The sequence below is a fragment of the Arvicanthis niloticus genome, chromosome 15 (assembly GCF_011762505.2).
Source record: "Arvicanthis niloticus isolate mArvNil1 chromosome 15, mArvNil1.pat.X, whole genome shotgun sequence".
NCBI classification, from domain to species: domain Eukaryota; kingdom Metazoa; phylum Chordata; class Mammalia; order Rodentia; family Muridae; genus Arvicanthis; species Arvicanthis niloticus.
The window spans coordinates 10783408-10800516 of NC_047672.1; the positions used below are offsets into that span (position 1 = coordinate 10783408).

At 45.1% G+C, this 17109-nt stretch overlaps 1 protein-coding gene across 2 annotated transcripts in view; it reads right to left on the reverse strand.

Moving 5' to 3' along the window:
• Creb5 (cAMP responsive element binding protein 5) overlaps nucleotides 1–17109 on the reverse strand; it is a 392746-nt gene that overhangs the window by 111812 nt on the left and 263825 nt on the right. Inside the window, exon 1 of one of the 2 annotated variants that reach the window (XM_034519171.2) lies at nucleotides 9262–9341. The exons of the other annotated variant lie outside the window; for it this stretch is intronic. Coding sequence (XP_034375062.1) covers nucleotides 9262–9308 — 47 coding nt within the window. The 5' untranslated portion in view covers nucleotides 9309–9341. Of the gene's footprint in view, nucleotides 1–9261; nucleotides 9342–17109 lie in introns of those variants that run through there. 2 annotated transcript variants of the gene reach the window in all.

Below are 17109 nucleotides of genomic sequence, written 5' to 3' on the forward strand. Positions count from 1 at the left end.
TTTGGGGCAATTGGGATTCCCACCTCCAAATCAGTGGAAATCAGGCCTGCTACATCTTGTTCTATGAAAGCCTTGCTGGGGAAGTAAATCAACCGCCAAATGGCAGAACCAGGAAGGACTGAACAGAAGTTCTGGTCAGGCATTGTTTGTCTGGGTGGCGTTCCACGGAATTGAGTGGTAGTAGTAAGGTAAGCTGCAAGGCCTGTGAACCAAATGGTGCACTGTTTACCAGGCTAGACTGGTAACAAGCTTAGTTTGAAGACAAACACCATCATTTTGTTTAGGCTAGAGATCCAGGCACTGGGGCACAGGTAGGGATTCAGTCTAGGACTCCTGACCTAGTAAGCATCACCAGTTATAGTTGTACTGCATCAGTGCCTTTCAAAGCCCAGGTGTAATGCCACAGTGAGCAAAGAGTGAGAAGCTGCTAAAGCTAGTACAACCTCGTGGCAGCCTTTGGAGATAGAAGTTGATACCCATGAAACCTTGCATCCAGTCAGGAGTACCATTTCATAAAGAGCAGGCAGAGCATATGAATGTATGTATGCATGTATGTATGTATGTAGTACATATGTATTCATGCCTGAATGCACATATGTATGTGTGAACACAGTCATCCTATTACTGCAGTCATAGAATTGGTCTCAGGAGACACCGAATTGCACAGCTGCTCCAGCCCCAGCCCCTTACTGAAACACTGTGGTAGTTACATGTAACCACTCACATGTGCCCTGTTTGCTTTAAATCATCTCTAGCTGACTCATGCTGCCTAATTTGGTCTAAAGGCTGTGTAAATAGTCATGGTGCTGCATTGTTTAGGGAATAGTGGCAAGAAGAAAATGTCTGTACATGTTCAGTACACACTAATTTTCCCCAAATGTTTTCAGGCTGGATCTATGGCTATAATAGCCACTGGTGAAGAATGCCAACTGTATACTTGTGCATCAACATATACACCCCCCCACACCCACACACACGCACAGTGTTTTTTAAAAAATGGTTCAAAACCACTTAACCACACTTTTCTTGGTGACAGTTCTACCAATAGCACTAACAAGTGGCCTCACAATTTCTTAAACACGAGGGAACAATCCTGAGGTACACTGGTCTAGTATACCATAGGAGGCTTCACCCAGAGTCTGGGAGAAATAGGCAGGGTATAAATGGGTTGGAAGCATGGGGACACTGATAGTTAAGAAAAAAATAGTCTGATTAGGATTTACAAACACAAGCAAGTATGTCTTGCCATGTGCATATTCCAAGTCCTTAACCATCATTAATTAGTTAGAAACACCCTTCTGAGGTCATGAGGTTCAGTAGTTTATCTCACACCAAGCAGCCATGGGGATTCTTGGGAAGCCAAATCCTAGGCTTCTGGGTAATGGCTATGGGAAGGTGAATTGGGTTAACTGGCTGCGCCACACTTTACCATAAAGCATCATGACAACGGCACTGTCAGACATCGCAGACAGCCAGTGTACCCTGGACCTAACCAATTCAAAGCTGTCTCTATGGTAAAGGATGGGAAGTCATTAAAACAATTGAGCATTACCTTCTGGTCTGTTTCTGATGCTGTTATTGTTTGTCTTTTCAGAATTGCTGATGAAGTGACGTGCTCTGTGCGGTCACGAAGCACAGGAGTCTCTATGGGATTGCAGTGCAAAGTTTGTTTGGGGATTGTGGTCTAAGCCCTTCCCTCCATGGTGAGGCGGAGGGAGGAAGCAGTGTGACTGGCAGGTCCGAGGTCATATCCTGCAGGTGGGTGGGTGGGAGTTCTGCGGAAGCTTCCAGCTCTGAACTCATTGGACATCTGCTCCATGTGGGTCAGGCTCACACAGTGGGAGGCAGGAGTAGAGGCCGGTGGAAGTCTGTCAGCTTATCACATCTTAAGTATGGCCTGGGACTTCTGGACTGAAGGACATCCACTAACTAGACCCCACAGACCTTACGGTTAAGGGCAAAATAAGCAAGTTATTTTGTCTACCTCCTTGGCTCTTTCCACATTTTGGTAATGGGGCCTTTAATACCTTGGGCACCTGAATGGGACTCAGCTTTTAGAGGCACAGCTTCCTAAGACCCTGCACATGTTTCTCCTCCAGCCCTCCATCCTCAGAAGCCAAGAGGCATGAAAAGGACCAAGAAGCTTTAGCAGAGAACAGACAGCAAGGCAGACAGCTAGGTGGGATACGAGTCTGTGCCTGCCTTTCTGCCTAAGATCCGGGTCCCAGCTCTGCTAAGAGATCACTTTATGACCCCCAGACCACTCTCTTCACATTTGAAAAAAAAAGATTTACTTATTTTTATTCATTATTTTTACTCATGTGTATGTGTGTGTCTACCAAGTGTGTGCAGGTTTTCTTAAGCTTCAGAAGGGAGTGTCAGAACCCTAGAGGAAATTAACATAATAATGTGAGCCACCCGTCTTGGGTGCTGGGATGAGAACTCCATCCTCTGGAAGAGGAGTAAGAGCCCTTAACTGCTGAGCCATCTCTCCACCCCATCTCTTCACAATCTGGAGAGCTCTCAGTTTCCTAGTCTGTAAAGTGGGCTGGTTGGACTGAAAGACTTCTATGAGTGCATTAGAATAATAGGATTAGTTTTCTACTGCTAAGGGACTCCAGATGGTGAGGGTAAAACCTAGATCAAATGTTGCTGTTTGTGACCTGTCCCCGGGAGCTGCCCTTTCCAGAGGTAGGAAATGGGAAAAAGTAGCACTATATGAGCAAACTCAGGATTCAGAAAAGCCATCGATGTGCAGGGAGGCCTCCACGAATCTGTATAAGGGTGGATCTGGTGAGAGCAGCCCGAGAGGGGAAACACAAGGTGAGAGCAATTTATGTCTACATTCATACTAGATGAGTTTGTTTTAATTACTGCTATTATGATTAATTCCAGAGGAATTAAATGGGATCAGCTCTTTCTTACTCAGCGTTGTTGAGCTGACCGAAGCATTATGATAAATAAGAAGGGCCAAGCAGATGTAGGATGCAACAGGAGACTTGGTGCTGTATTGAAAACAGAATATGAAAGACTTTTACTTCTTAACCAAAGGCCCTGGTTCTTTCTAGAGCTGAAACAAACTACTTTAAAGTCCAAACTTAAACCACACCTTCTGGTCTATAAAGAAAAGATCATCTAGCCCATAGGTCATGATATGGTTTTCCACGTCACCTCCTATCTACTCATGCTGTATTCTGTAACTAATTTTCTCTTCTTGAAAAGGAACACTGAATGACAATATTTCTCTCTGCATGATGATGATGGTGGTGGTGGTGGTAGTGATGGTGGTGTGTGATACATGTTTGTGTATGTGTGTATGTACATGTGAGTAGGTGGTCAGATAGTATCTGGTGTCAGGCCTCATCTTCCATCTTATTGGAACAAGGTCGCTTTGCTGTCATTGCCTGCCCTAGAACTTCCAGACATCAGACATTCTCCTGTCTTCACTGCTCCTCTTGTTACCAAAGCACTAGAATTGTGGACTTGTGGTATTGTATCTGGCTTTATATGGCTTCTGGGGAATTCAAGCTCAGGTCCCCATGCTTGCACAGAATGTGTTCTACCCACTGAACCATCTTCCCACACTTTATTGGTACCCAAAATATATTATCATCTGAACTTTTAACAAAGACAAATGATTTCCTTATTGAATGATTTGACATTTACCAATCACTTCTTATGCTAATTGCATTATGCTCGTTTCAGAGAATCCATCATAGAGTGAAACAGCTGAAGTTAGCAAAGCATCAGTGGATTGTCAAAAATTATAGTGCTAGCAAACCAGAAAGCCGGATTCAAGCCTAGATCTGCCCAACTCTAACAGCGCTCACTGGGCAGAATTATATGGACCGGATTAATGAGCAATGGAGCCCCACCTTTGCCAATAAGCTTGTTCCCTCCCCCTCCTCTAACAGTGATGCAGGCCCTGGGGAGGGCACAGTGCACACGCAAATAGGTACACAAGCCCCACAGACAACAAAAGGGCCAGCTGGCCATCTCAGTCCATGGGACCAGCCCAATATGACTTCAATTCTTTAGAGATTCACAGACTCCTAGTAACTCATGTGAGCATACAAGATATCACAGTGCAGACTCTTGGGAGCATTTTCCCATTCCTATGAATACATAACTAACAGACTGCTTGACACTTTTTATAGGCTGTGCTTTTGGGGGCAGGGGAAATACATTTCAGTTCAATTTCAGCCATTCAGATAGAAAAGTAAAGAGTGATAAGGAATTCGAGGTATCTCATGGAGAGAGAGCAAGGTGTCCAGATAGGTCTTGGCTAGTATCTAACTACTATTCTGCTTTCTGGGATGATAGCAGACTATTGATTACTTCTTCCTGGGTTCTGTGTTGCTGCATTGATCATTAATAAGCACTCCTGCCAGTGTAGGTTCAGAAGAAAAGATGTACAACCCTGTTACGTTATGTCTGTGTACTATGCGCTGGACTCTAAGCCAAGTCAATTTCAGTTTTCTAGAGTGTAATTCAAGCAACGGCCCCTGATGTTACCAACACCCATAAAATGCAGCTCTCTGAAAACACCGGCCTCATGGCAGACACTTCAAACAGAGTAATGGTGTGTGTTAAAAAAAAATAATCACAAACTGAAAGTTGGGCCAGGATTTGGATTTCCAGTGCTGCCTGACTCCACCCTCCCGGTGGCTGTCCCCCTGCTCCTAGCCTCCCCAGCCAGGGAACTAAATGGGTAGCTTTTTGTAACCCAAAGCAAGCCCCCTTTGAAGACTCTTAAGATCCTGAGACCCAACAAAGAGTGAACAGAAGAAAATGCCCACTTTCATCTCCAGCTGCTGTAGCTTTAAGAATAGGTCCAGGTTTTGCCCACCCTGGTTACTTCCAAGCACATGACAAGATTCCTTGTCAACACTAATTTCTGCTTCTTAACCCTGACCTGACCTCTATGTAAAGTCTATTTATATTGATTGATTGATGATTGATTGATTGATTGATTGATTGATTGCAGTGTTGAGGATCAAATCCAGTGCCTCATGCATGCTAAGTATGCAATGGATACCACTGAGTAGTTTAGTGCCTGCAATGGCAGGTATAAAAGGCAGCCTCAGGCAGCTGCAAGTGTGCACCACTCACTGGTGCAATTGCACACGTGGACTTTTAGTCCCTCTGGGAATTGAATCTAGTTCTCATGGCAGAACTCACTTCAGTTTCTTATTCTTGAAGCATCTGTTTTCCGTGGGTAAGAAGTCCTGAGTCCCTACCCCATACTGCATGGCTCTGCCTTACTCCTTCTACCCCGGCCAGAAAAAAGGCAGCAGGTTTTATGGGTTGAGTCCTAGCCTCCTTTTCACCATGTTGTGTGTGTCTTTATTGCTCTCTTTCTGGTGCCTGGCCCTGGCTCTGCGTGATGGGTTTGTGCCTTTGTAAGTTTGTGGTCTCAGCTTCACCATAAACTGAGAAGAACCATCACTGCCCCTAGGAGGGAGAACTGGGGGGATGTCCCTGAGCTCAGCTGCTTGGTTACTGGAATAAAAAGAAGGAAGATGTCACAAAAGGAAGCCTGCGGGGATGGAGAGCTGCTGGATCAAGACTCCTTCCAGGAGTGACCGATGCCCTCAGAAGAAGTCTCCCCTGAAATCACAGTCGCTGGCATTTTGCTGTGAATCCACGGAATGTTGGGGGCCCTCATCACAAGTCCACAGGGGATCTGGTTCTCTACATTTTACAGAGATGAGAGGTCAGACGGCACAGAGAGGGTCAGTGGCTTTCCAATGTCACACAGACAGGAAGTAGGACAGTAATCTGAGCCCAGGCCTTTAGAATCCCAAAGGTCACACTCTGTGCAAGAGACTCCACAGTCACAGGATGTGCCACCCCCAAAGTCATCCCCTTCCTCCTTGTCACAGATGAGAGTAACAGTGCTTAGGTATTGACTTGGTGTTGCTCTTTTCTGTGCCTTTTCTCTGGTGTCCCCAGGACCTTGTCTTCCAGTATAAAAACATGGCCTACAGTCCCCTCTGGAAGCCAGAGGGTCAATTGTTCAAAGCCCTAAAAGAATGTTAAAGAAAGACAATGGCACCAGCGTCCCTCCAGTGGCCATCTGACAGTGTTCCTAGATAGGCACTGCCCTGGGACCTCTCTCTCATTAAGTTACTCTTTATAATGGTGATGGTGGCAGATATTTGTCAGGGCTGGCATCTGAGCCCTGGTCAAGCAAAACCAATCCTCTAGTTTTACATGGAAAACCATGTATGTAGACCAGTGCAAGCCAGACTGGGAAGAGCTGTTTGCAGACCTGGATTATACTGGGGTCCATGCCCTGCCTGGGGTTCTGTTGGGACAATGGAGGTCAGGGTATGATGGCATCTCTCACATGAATTCTTCAACTCATGGAAATCAGCAGTTATCTAAGCAAACTTTAAAAGAAGAAGAAGAAGAAAACAGAAAACCCCAGCGATCAAACAATGCCCTCTCCCAAAGAAAACTAAAACATCCATCAAACAGTGACAGAAGTGGCACCTAGTATCCCAAAAGGCACAGCAGGTTAGGGTCCCTTGTCTCGTTCTCCGTGGGTCGCAAACAGGGCATACTGGTAAGGAGCCCACAGTTAAGTCAACATAAACTCTGACACTCTTTAGAAAAGTTCAAGTGTGCCTTCTGTGTTTCCGGCACACCCCTGATGCCCATTGAGCTACATACTGTAACTAAGACCTGGGTGAAGTCCTCAGAGATGAGCATCTGTGGTGGTTTTCAATGTACATCGGTGCTAACTCTGTAATCTCACAGCCCATGCTTTATCATCAGCTCGGGTACCAAAAAAATTAAAAATAAAATAAAAATAAAAGGCAGCTATGTGCGGTGAAAAGCCTGTTACTTGGAATTTGACTGGAGAATAGAAATCTTGTCTTGGAAAATTATGCAACAAGTAGATGCAGTTTGGACTTTTCCACCACCTTTAAATGGGTTAGCTTTAAATCTCATTTAAAAACTTGATGCTCAGTCCAGTGCTCAGCCACCAAGCATTTGCCAAGCCTCCACATATCCTCAGCACCGAAACAAACAACAGGATCCAACACAGAGTATCTCCTTAACTTGTGTGAACTTGAACTTGTATGAAAAACGATGTCATCCATTCAGCCGAGATGCAGACTTCGGAAGAATCTGCTTCTTATAAACACCATTCTTGCCCATGCAAGTGACGGTGGCACCATAGTCCCAGTTTATGTATATGAAGGATGTGTGTGGCCTATTTGGGACATCTGTGGGGCAAGAAACTTCTCCCACGTCTCTTGTGCCACTCTTTTGACAGAGAAACCTAATCAACTATGTCACACAGAAAACTCTTCACGGGTAGAGCTAGAGCACGACACATAGCACCACACAAGGAAACTTCATTCCAAAAAGCAAGGCTTAAAATAAATCAGCTTTCCAAGTAGGAAGAGCTAAGCCCCTCTCTCTTCTCCCTTCCCCATTCATGTCTTCAGGAACTCTAATGCAAGCTGAGTGTAAAATGTGTCTTTCTCTATACAACTATGCCTGTCTTTCAGGATACATCATAATATATGGAGATATATATATATATATATATATATATATATATATATATATATAATCTCCTACACCTGCTGGAAAACCTTGAGAGGAGGAGGGACGTCAGTGATGGGGAAAGGTAGGCTTTACATGTGCAGAAGGCATTTAGCTTCTTCACTCCCATTTTAAAATGCAGTCTTGCCTCAGCCAACAAGGCAAACCCTGGTTTAGATTCTGACCCCCACCCCCTTCTCGAGAAAGCAATCCCCCAGGTTCTGCTCCTCTGGCCAGAAAGGAGGGAAGGGGGAAAGACCTAAGCATGTCACAATTAATTTCACACAAAACATACAAACAGCTCACAATGATGGGTTCCTTGCCTCTGTCATATTGAGCTGCCCGGTTAAATAAGTCAGGGGAAGGGCAGGAGTCCCCACAGGGTGAGCCAGGCTTGCCCTCCCTTTCTAGAGGGTTCTACTCTATATACACTACTAAACTCATGTAAGATACAGAGATGTAGTGATAATTTTCAACACAAAAGTCTCCATCTCTCTGGATAGCAATAGGGGCCGAATCATTACTCCTCACCAGGTATTAATGTCAATCCATTACTTGAACATTAACTTGTTTCTAAAACAAATCAATCAAGAATTTTTTTAAATCACCCCTCCCACGACTTCAGGTATATAAAATTAACAGACGAGCACAAGTGTCTGCAAGACAGCACTGGATCATGTCCAGTGCAACATGGAAAACCCTGAAGTTAAAATTCGGAAGCAAAAGTACACTCGCTGCAAATCGTAGCTGGGATAACATCCTCACATGTTACTCCTGAAACATCTCCTGTAAGTGCTCAAGCCGAACCGAACAGCCATGAACTTGCCCTCCTCAGCACCACACAGAACAGCATCCCGATAATTTACAGCTCACCAGCTACCCTCAGAAAGCCCTCCCAACCACCCTCACCCCACTACTGAGACCTCTTATGAAAAGACAACTGTTTTAAAGGGGGTGGCGGGTGGAAGGAAGGCGGGTGGGAGAGAAAGAGAGAATATGAATTCTGGTGGAGGAAAATAATATACAGCTGTAATAATACCATGTTTTTAAAATACCATACTATAGTTTTACTTTTAATAATAAAAGATAAAACAGGGCTGTCTGTGAATAATTAGAGGCTGCAGTCTGAAGCCAGTTAAAGTCACTGCAATTGATAATAAACTGAAAACCCCTTGAGAGCAGGTAAACGCTTTGCAACACTGACCCCCCTCTCACATTACTTAACTACCCTGTGGTCCTTGCATTACATCACCATTCAAGCGATTGGTCCCTGCGTTTTAACTCTCTCCCTGTCTCCTCCGATTAGGAGCGACACCGCAGCAAAGAAACTTCTCCGGAGTTTGCTCCTTCTCCGTCTGCTCTTATTTGTGGCTTTTTTTTTTCCTCCTGCAGCTTCGGCTGGCTTGGCTGATTCCCGTCCCTCTGCTAGCCTGGCTTCTAAACTCATTCAGGTCTCTGTGCTAGGATTAAAAGTAAAAAAAAAAAAAAAAAAAAAAAACCTCTGATCAAAGTGAAAAGAAATGCCTCTTCGAGGTAAGAAGAGGAGCAGCGGAGGGGCTGGGGAAACAGGAGGAGAAGGGAACAAAGGCGCAGAAAGGCGAGAAAGGGGAGAGGAAGGAGGAAGACTCCAGAACAGACCGAAGTAGGGGCCTAAAGAGCCCTAAAATCAAGAAACAGAAAATAAAATTACAAACCAACCTCATGGACATCACTGAGGCTGAATTCCCTCCTGAGGTGCAGAACATGAGAGCTGTGGAGTGAGTGTGTGTACAATTTGAGCCAAGGCTTAACTAGCTGGAGTGAGTCATATCCTTCCCATTTGATTCCAGGCCAAGCGGTGATGTAATGCGCTGGCCCTTCTTTAGCGCCCTGCTCTGGCTTTCTCCCTCTGGCTCTGCTGCTCACTCTTTCTCCTGGGCTCGCCCTCCTCCCCCTTCTCCTTTTTAGCTCAGCGCTGGTGAAGTCACTATTTAAATCTGGCAGAACTGAAGCAAAAACTTCAATGTAACCAAAACAGCCCCAGGCCCAGTTCCAGGCTCGGGGCCTTCGCGGTGCAATCGCCCTTAGAAACCAGTAAACAGACTAGGAAACAGTGCAGTCTCGGGATGGTCTACAGCTGCCATTGGAGCTCAGAGTGGGACCCTGGGGGTCTATGACCAGGGGCGGCTTGTTCTGCTAGAAATACATAAATGATAGATGATAGATAGATAGAAGATAGATGATAGATAGATGATAGATAGATTGATTGATTTGGAAAGAGCCCTGCATTTGGAGCTAGGACAATAACAGGACAAGAAGAAGACACCGGAGAAGGAACAGGTTGGAAGGACCAAGAACCAAAAGCCAACTCCAGTTACCACAAGAAGGGTTTCAGCTGGGAACCAGGTGACGGGGTTTCCACTGCCCATGGACATTTTTCCTGCAGCTACATGGTTTTTTTTTTTCTGCTGCAGAATGCCAACCTTTCCTTTAGAGAGTTCTTATATCTGACTTCCCTGTCAGCAAGGGCAAAACCACTTCTGGTCCAAACACGCTCTTGCGTCTGGGTCCATCAAGAACTGCGCAACTGAAGTCATTTCTCCCTCCACAGGCTGCTCTGGTGGTTCTTTCATGTGCTAAGAGAAAGGACCTCTCCAGCCAAGTGCAACCTTGTCCTTCTGAGGTTAGCTCTCCATTCTCAGGGAACTAGCTAAAGAGAGGATAGGAAAATAATGTGGCCCCATCAGGACAAAAGAAGGGCTTCCCATTCGTCACCTTGCTGCAGGGATGGGATGAGCCTTCTGGTGGGGCTGTATGTTTAAGAGTGTACAGGGAGAGCAGTCAGTGTGTGTGTGTGTGTGTGTGTGTGTGTGTGTGTGTGTGTGTGTGTCCCTGTCCCTTTCTTAATTACAGAGGGAAGAAAACAGCCTGGGAGTGGTGGAGAAACCAAACGTTATCTCGACAAATGATAACAAAACTCCTTGAACTGCTGAATTCTGTTCCCACCTCAGTTCCCCACACAGGGTACCTAGACCAGTCCTCATTCCAGGCAGCTGCTAGCCTGCCCTTCTTATTCCATTTTTTTTTCTATTTCCCATCACAATTTTGTGCCTTCTCAAAAAATGGGAAGTTCACTATTATTTTTTTTTTTTTTTTTTTTTTTTGACCACAAAAGCAGAAGAAAGACTTGGGGCTGCCTTTTACCCTCAAACACGATCACAGCTTTGGCTACATTCTAGTGTCCTTGTCACCGTGTGGCCAGTGAATCTGGTAAGTTATTAAAAAAAAAAATGTCTCTTGTCCGGAGGAAGGTGGGATCACTGGGATTCTGGAGGCAGAGGCAGGTGGATCATCAAGAGTTCAATGCCAGCCTGGTCTACAGAGACACCGATACCACCACCACCACCACCACCACCACCACCATCACTATCATGACACCAAAAAGCCATGTCTCTTTACATGCCACAAAGCAGAGGGGAGGTAGACTTTCAACTTTAGTCTTGGGGAAATCACTTAGCTTAATAACGATACCGGCTGTTGAGGATCCAGACCTGTTCCTCTGGATCCTTTGGAGTTCAGCTCAGCTCCAGGCCCTGTCGCTACACTGATGAGCGAAAGAGTTAGGATTTGCCTCACACTCCCGTGAGCCCAGGGCTGGGGCCTGAAAGAGCTTTCACTAGCAGCTACCCTCAGTCATGACATCCTTGTGTTGATGCTGAGGCCACAGTGGCTCTCAGTGACACCTTTATCAAGGCAGGCAGCTCTGAATTAGAGGTGATCAGCCATAATTACAGCTGGCGCCACTGAAGCCCTTGGCTTGACAGCAGCAAATGTGGCTGTTACGGTTTGGTCCTCCATGTCAGTGGCCTGCATAACTCACTTATGTCTCCGTGGCAGAGCAGCCATTGATTTTTCTTCTACTGCAGGGAATAAATAAGACAAAAATTTCAAAAGCTCCTACAAGCTATAATTCCAAGTCAGCTCAGCAAAATTTTGTATAAACGACTTTTACCGTTTGAGAAGAGACTTGCATTGTCTCTAGCCCCCCGCCCCCCGCCATTCTTCCTTGTCTTAGTTTCCATACTTAATATTTTTGGTGTTGTCATGTTAGGCTATGGAGTGAGGGTTTCCAAATTGACATCTTCCTGTAAACTCAATATGCTGTGCCTAGGATTGTTTTGACTCACATCATAGGGACTTGATTAAGCTTCTGAGCAACAGGTCTTTCCTGTGTTTGAATAAAGTAGGCAAAGGGATCCTGGCCTGTGCACCCAGATTTCACACGGACAGCCTCACAGGGATTTCCCTGGAGAGTTGCAAAGATGATGGCTTTGGCTGAAGTCTGACCAAGGCCTCTGCTCAGAATCTTGGGCAATACTACTCTTGCGGGGGGGTTGGGGGAGGCGAGGAGGAAGCCGGCCCCAGGGGTTCAGAATGGCTAAGTGAACCTCAGATCACAGAGTCACTTATCCAGGAGGCTCAGTATTTCCAGAACTCATACATAATCCAAGGACCCAGAAACGTCAACTGTACCTGATAAGGATAGCACATCAGGACTCCACTGTACCCAGACCTGCAAGTCCCCAGTAAAGCTTCTTCAGGTAAAACAAAACAAACAAACAAAAGAACAAGGCTTCTTTGGAGTGCTGGATGGAGTTGAGACCAAGTGCAAAGTTCTAAGAGGTCTGACTGTTAGTCCTTTTATTGTAAGTGATGGTGGAAGCATCATCTCTCCTTTGACTACTCTTAAACCAAGCAACGGCTGCTGGGTATCCCCCACTGGAAAAGAAACCCTCTTGTGTGCAGCTAATAGGAGAGACTATTCTAATTCCCACAGGGAATTCCCCTTCAGACCCCCTTTTCTACCCACGTTGTCCCCTGTCCCTGCCCTAGTTGCTCCACATTCGGGCTGCTCCTGTGGAGAAAATGCCTTAAGATGGAACTGGTACAGTACTGTATTCCTGGTAGAAGCCTTCACTGAAGTATCCCTGGCCAGTGGGCTAGGTCCTCAGATCAGCCAGCTCACCCAGGGTTACTGCCAACATCCTCCTCTGCAGAGCTGTCATCCTTGGGGAAAGGGTGATGGGTACAGTGCAGCTGTTCCATGTAATTCACTCAGAGTCGCAGCTCCTGATGACATGTTCAGCTCTAAAGAAGTGGAAACCTCTGAGATTTGAGTCCTTTGGATTCTTTCCAAAACACCCCACTTTAAAAAGGACACAACAGCCAAGGAGGGGAGGCTTTGTTGGTGAATGTCTGAGCTCCGTCACATTGTGAAAGACACAGACAGTATAAGAAACAGGGCTCCTTCCTAGAGAGAGCTGGATTTTCTTTTCTTTTAAGCTTCATCTCTTCCCCTCAAGGAAAAGCATATCATCTTCTCGCAGACATTGTTTTTAAAATTTAACCCATGATTTCTCCAGTCTCTGGGGAATTTGAGAGTCCAGATAATTTCAGAGTTAAATAAGCTGTAATGACTATCACATGTAATCAGCCATAAACCTAGTATTAAAAATTATTCCCCCAAATGTGGCATCTCTTCCTTTTTTCATTTACAATAACTATCCAGGTGGTTTTTCCAAGGACCCCTTTGCAAATTGCTTCCAGCGAACCTTCCGGTCACAGACCACTGCACACCCACATGGTGTCACTCAGGATTCCTTTCAACTTGGGTGTCCTGTGTTTTCACAGTGGACAGAGGCTTAGGGGTGTCTGCAGCACGTATCCTAAACCACGTGCAAGCAGGACTAGCAGGCTTAGATCACTGGGCCTGCTAATGCCAGCCACAGGCTCACCCAGGGAAAGCAAGGCTTTGAATGATTTGTTCTTGGTTTCTCCTATCTGGTACCCACTGCAGCTCCTATGACTTGGCACCAAGTACTCTCGGACAAGGTGATGTTTGTTCTTTCATTCTTCTGTCAAATGCCATGTGTAATGTCCTTAAGAAGCAATGTTGAATGAAGGGTCATGACAATCTAATGGCTGGAAACTTTAGGGATAGGGTAGGTAGGTACTGGGGGGGGGTAGGAGAGCCCTCTGATTAATCATAAAATAGCACCTTGAATTTGACAACACATTTCCTTACATTTTTACTTCAGTCTTCAAATGTAGACACTACCATATCACTCGAAACTGTCCTACAGTTGGAAAGGCATGCAGCCATGCTTGTCCATCTTAACAACCGTTTGCTTATTCTGCTCTCTCACACTTCTTATTGCAAATCTGGCCTTAGCAGGGATCTGGTTCATGACGAGTAAGTCCCGGAAAAACCTGAATGAATCCCAGCTGCCTAGCTGTCCTGGAACCTTCTCCTTCCTCCCTGGAGGGTCCTGCTCTCTTTACTCTCTCACTGACACCTTTTCTGTAAATTCCTCAGGACCTGGAAGGCCTCGGTTGGCAAGAAAAACCTAGGAAGACTGGAGACTGGTGTTCCTCCATCTTGCTTTGTACTTCCTCCTCAGAGACCTTCTGGTTCCTCTTGGTCTCTTTCCCAAATCAACAGGTAGATACTGCAAGATGAGCAGTAGGTAAAAACCTGACATTAAACCATGTCTGCCGGTTGGTTTCCTCATAACACCTCCAGTGAGCTGAAAGTTGGAGGGGCGGAGGCCCAGAGGAGGCGGTTCTGATGTTCCTCCTATGGCTTCTGAGGTACCAGGACCAATTTATGCTGAAATTAATGGTAGCATCACTTCTAACCAAAGTCTCTACTAGCCAGGGGAGGAGTTATAGAAAAGGCTAAAAAAAATGGTAAGAATAACATGAGATAGATGTAAAGGGTGAGGTAATCATGCTTTCGATGAGAGATTTTGGAGGACGAGAGCCCAGTGAAGTGGTTAGCCTACTCTGCATTCATGTCTTAATGTTGAGTGGAGCTGGGAACACAGACAGGGAGTGGACCAGAATTGGCTCAGAGTGATTCATTTCAGGGCAGGTGATAAAAATGAGACAAAGAAGCCCAGCTGAGGGGAAGGAGCAAGGCCTGCCACAGACTGGAGTTTTCCTCAGGAAAGTTACTTTCTATCAGTATCTCACTTTTTGCAACTCCATCTCTTTAGACTCTCATTCATTTCCCAGATCACAGTGTTCATGTGGAACGTAGCTAAGGTCTTCTCTATGCTGCCTGTAGAAACTGTAGAAACAGTAGTAGTTCTTTGTTTTGTGCCATCAGGCACATCTAAAATAGAATCGTTAACCACCAGGAACTGAAAATTGAATGGAGTTATTGAACAGGGACATGACCACAATTCTTTTCCCCTACCATTTTATACCAAGGCTCTAGTCCTCTTAATAACCCAGGCATAGTTCAAAGCATGAATTTCTGAGTCCTGAAAGCAGTCATTGCCTCTGACCTGGCAAGGATGGCAGAGAATGTATGAAGACAGGGATGTCTTCCAACTGTCATGGTTGAGATCAGAGAACTTTTCAGAGAGACAGGGCTCAACATAGAGGGAGGGAAGAAGTAAAAGGTAACCTCAAAAAGTAAAAAAAAAAAAAAGGAGCCAGATGGTCTCCCTGGCCTTGAGGGGCTCACACTACTCACATGGGCTTGGCCACCTCACTCTCACGTCTCTGGGTCTCATCAAAGCCACACTCTGACCCAGCATTGCCGGCTTCATACCTTCAGCTCTCCTGCCCCCACTGCACTGTCTCCAAGGCAAACATGTGGCTGCCAGAACTTGACCATCTTTTGTGGAGGACTTTTCTGAGGCAAACCAGCCAGATAGGGACTTCCAAAATCAGTGGAAAAAAAATAGTATACTTTTGCACATTGTAAATTCTAAACACTGAGTTATCTTCTTTATGGATCGTCTTGTCCCACTGACTCCAAATTCCATGCCACTGCACCTTGTCCTCATCCATTGATACCAGCAGGGAAATTGGCTCCAGGATGCCTGTGAGTGCCCAAACTCAAATGTGTTCAAATCTTGTGTATAAATTAGCACAGCATTGGAATGTAACTTATGTACATCTACCCATATGCAGTAATGGCATGTCTGAACAAAAACCCTGAAGATAGTTTCTGCCGGCTGTTTTTATTATTAAAACTGCACACACACACACACACACACACACACACACACACACACACACACACACAGAGATACAGAGGTAATAATGACTTTGAAAAGGTTTTGAGGATGTAAGGAATGCTAAGGAAGGCTACTCTGTGGAAGTGTCTTTGTGGATCCACTTCACTAAGGCTTTGCAGCAGTAAGGCTCTGTGTCTGATGATAACTGACCTCCCTTTGCTGTGAACAGAGCAGTGTCCTGGCAGGCACAGGCTTACTAAGAAGGTTTCTGCAGGAAGGCTTCTCCCTCTGACACTTCTGCCTGCAGGAATGGGAAGATTTTTTTTTTTCCCTTTTAAAAATCTCAACCCTTGGGCCTTCCAAATGGAATTATCTGTGTTTGGATTAACGCCCCTCCCCCCCGCCTCCAGTTAAAATGTTGGTTTTGATAAGGGACAATAAAATGAAAGAGAAACTGCTGACATAATATTTTGGTTTCCAAACCCACTTCCACATTCTGCTGTCCTTCTCAGGCCTGTACATGACTGTGGTTTCTGTATTTACACCAGAATCCTAGAAGGAAAGGTGCAGTTAAGCCCACCTTACAATGAAGTTTGCCTCTGAACCCTGAGCAAATCATTGCAGTGCCTCTTTCTTGTGCATTGGTAGGTTTTAGGTCTTTCCAAAAGCATAGCACAGTGGGATGAATAAATGGTTTAGCTTCATCCTGTGAGAGGAAGGCATAGTAGCAATGATGTCCAAGAGGGTTCATAATAAAACTTCTCAACTTTTCATTCTTCACAAATTTGAGCATTCTTCTGACAACAACAGAAATAGGAGGGAAATTGGAACCTCTGACACTTGCTTTAAAAAAAAAATAAATGTTTTTATTCTTTGAAAGTTCCGTGCATTTATACAAAGTGTATTGACCACATTCATCCCTGACATCTGCCTCCGGCTCAGTCCCCCTCCCAACTTCATGTCCTCTTAAAAAAAATAATCTCAGTGATTCTTAGAGTCTGAAGGAGACTAAATTGTAGATGGTCAGTATGGTCATTCCATGAGCAAAGAAACTCTACATAAGTGCTAGAGCCAGGTTGGTGCCCTGTGGCTGTAGTCTCGGGCACACAGGAGACTGAGGCAGCACTGCTTAGGCCTAGGAGTTCAAGACTAGCCTGAGCAAGCAGCCAACACAGTAAGACCTTGTCTCAAAAATGTTTTTTTTTTTTTTTGTTGTTACAACAACAAAAACAACATACCCAAAACTTTTTTGAAAGTAATTGAAAGTAAAATAAATAGGGCCTACAGGTATAAGTCAGCTGTAGAGTACTTTCCCAGCATTCTTGAGTCCTTGGCTCCATTCCCAATACCCCACAAGGGGGTGGAGGGGTGAGTAAATAAATAAAATGATCAAAAGAAAATAAGTATTATATGTGTATTTTCTCTGAGTTTTTGCTCTCAAGAAGCTAGACTTGCTCTTTCTTTTCTGTGTTTTAAGGTAGACAGAATATAGTGATCTGTCTGTAGATGACCAAACCTCTAAGGACTAAGTATC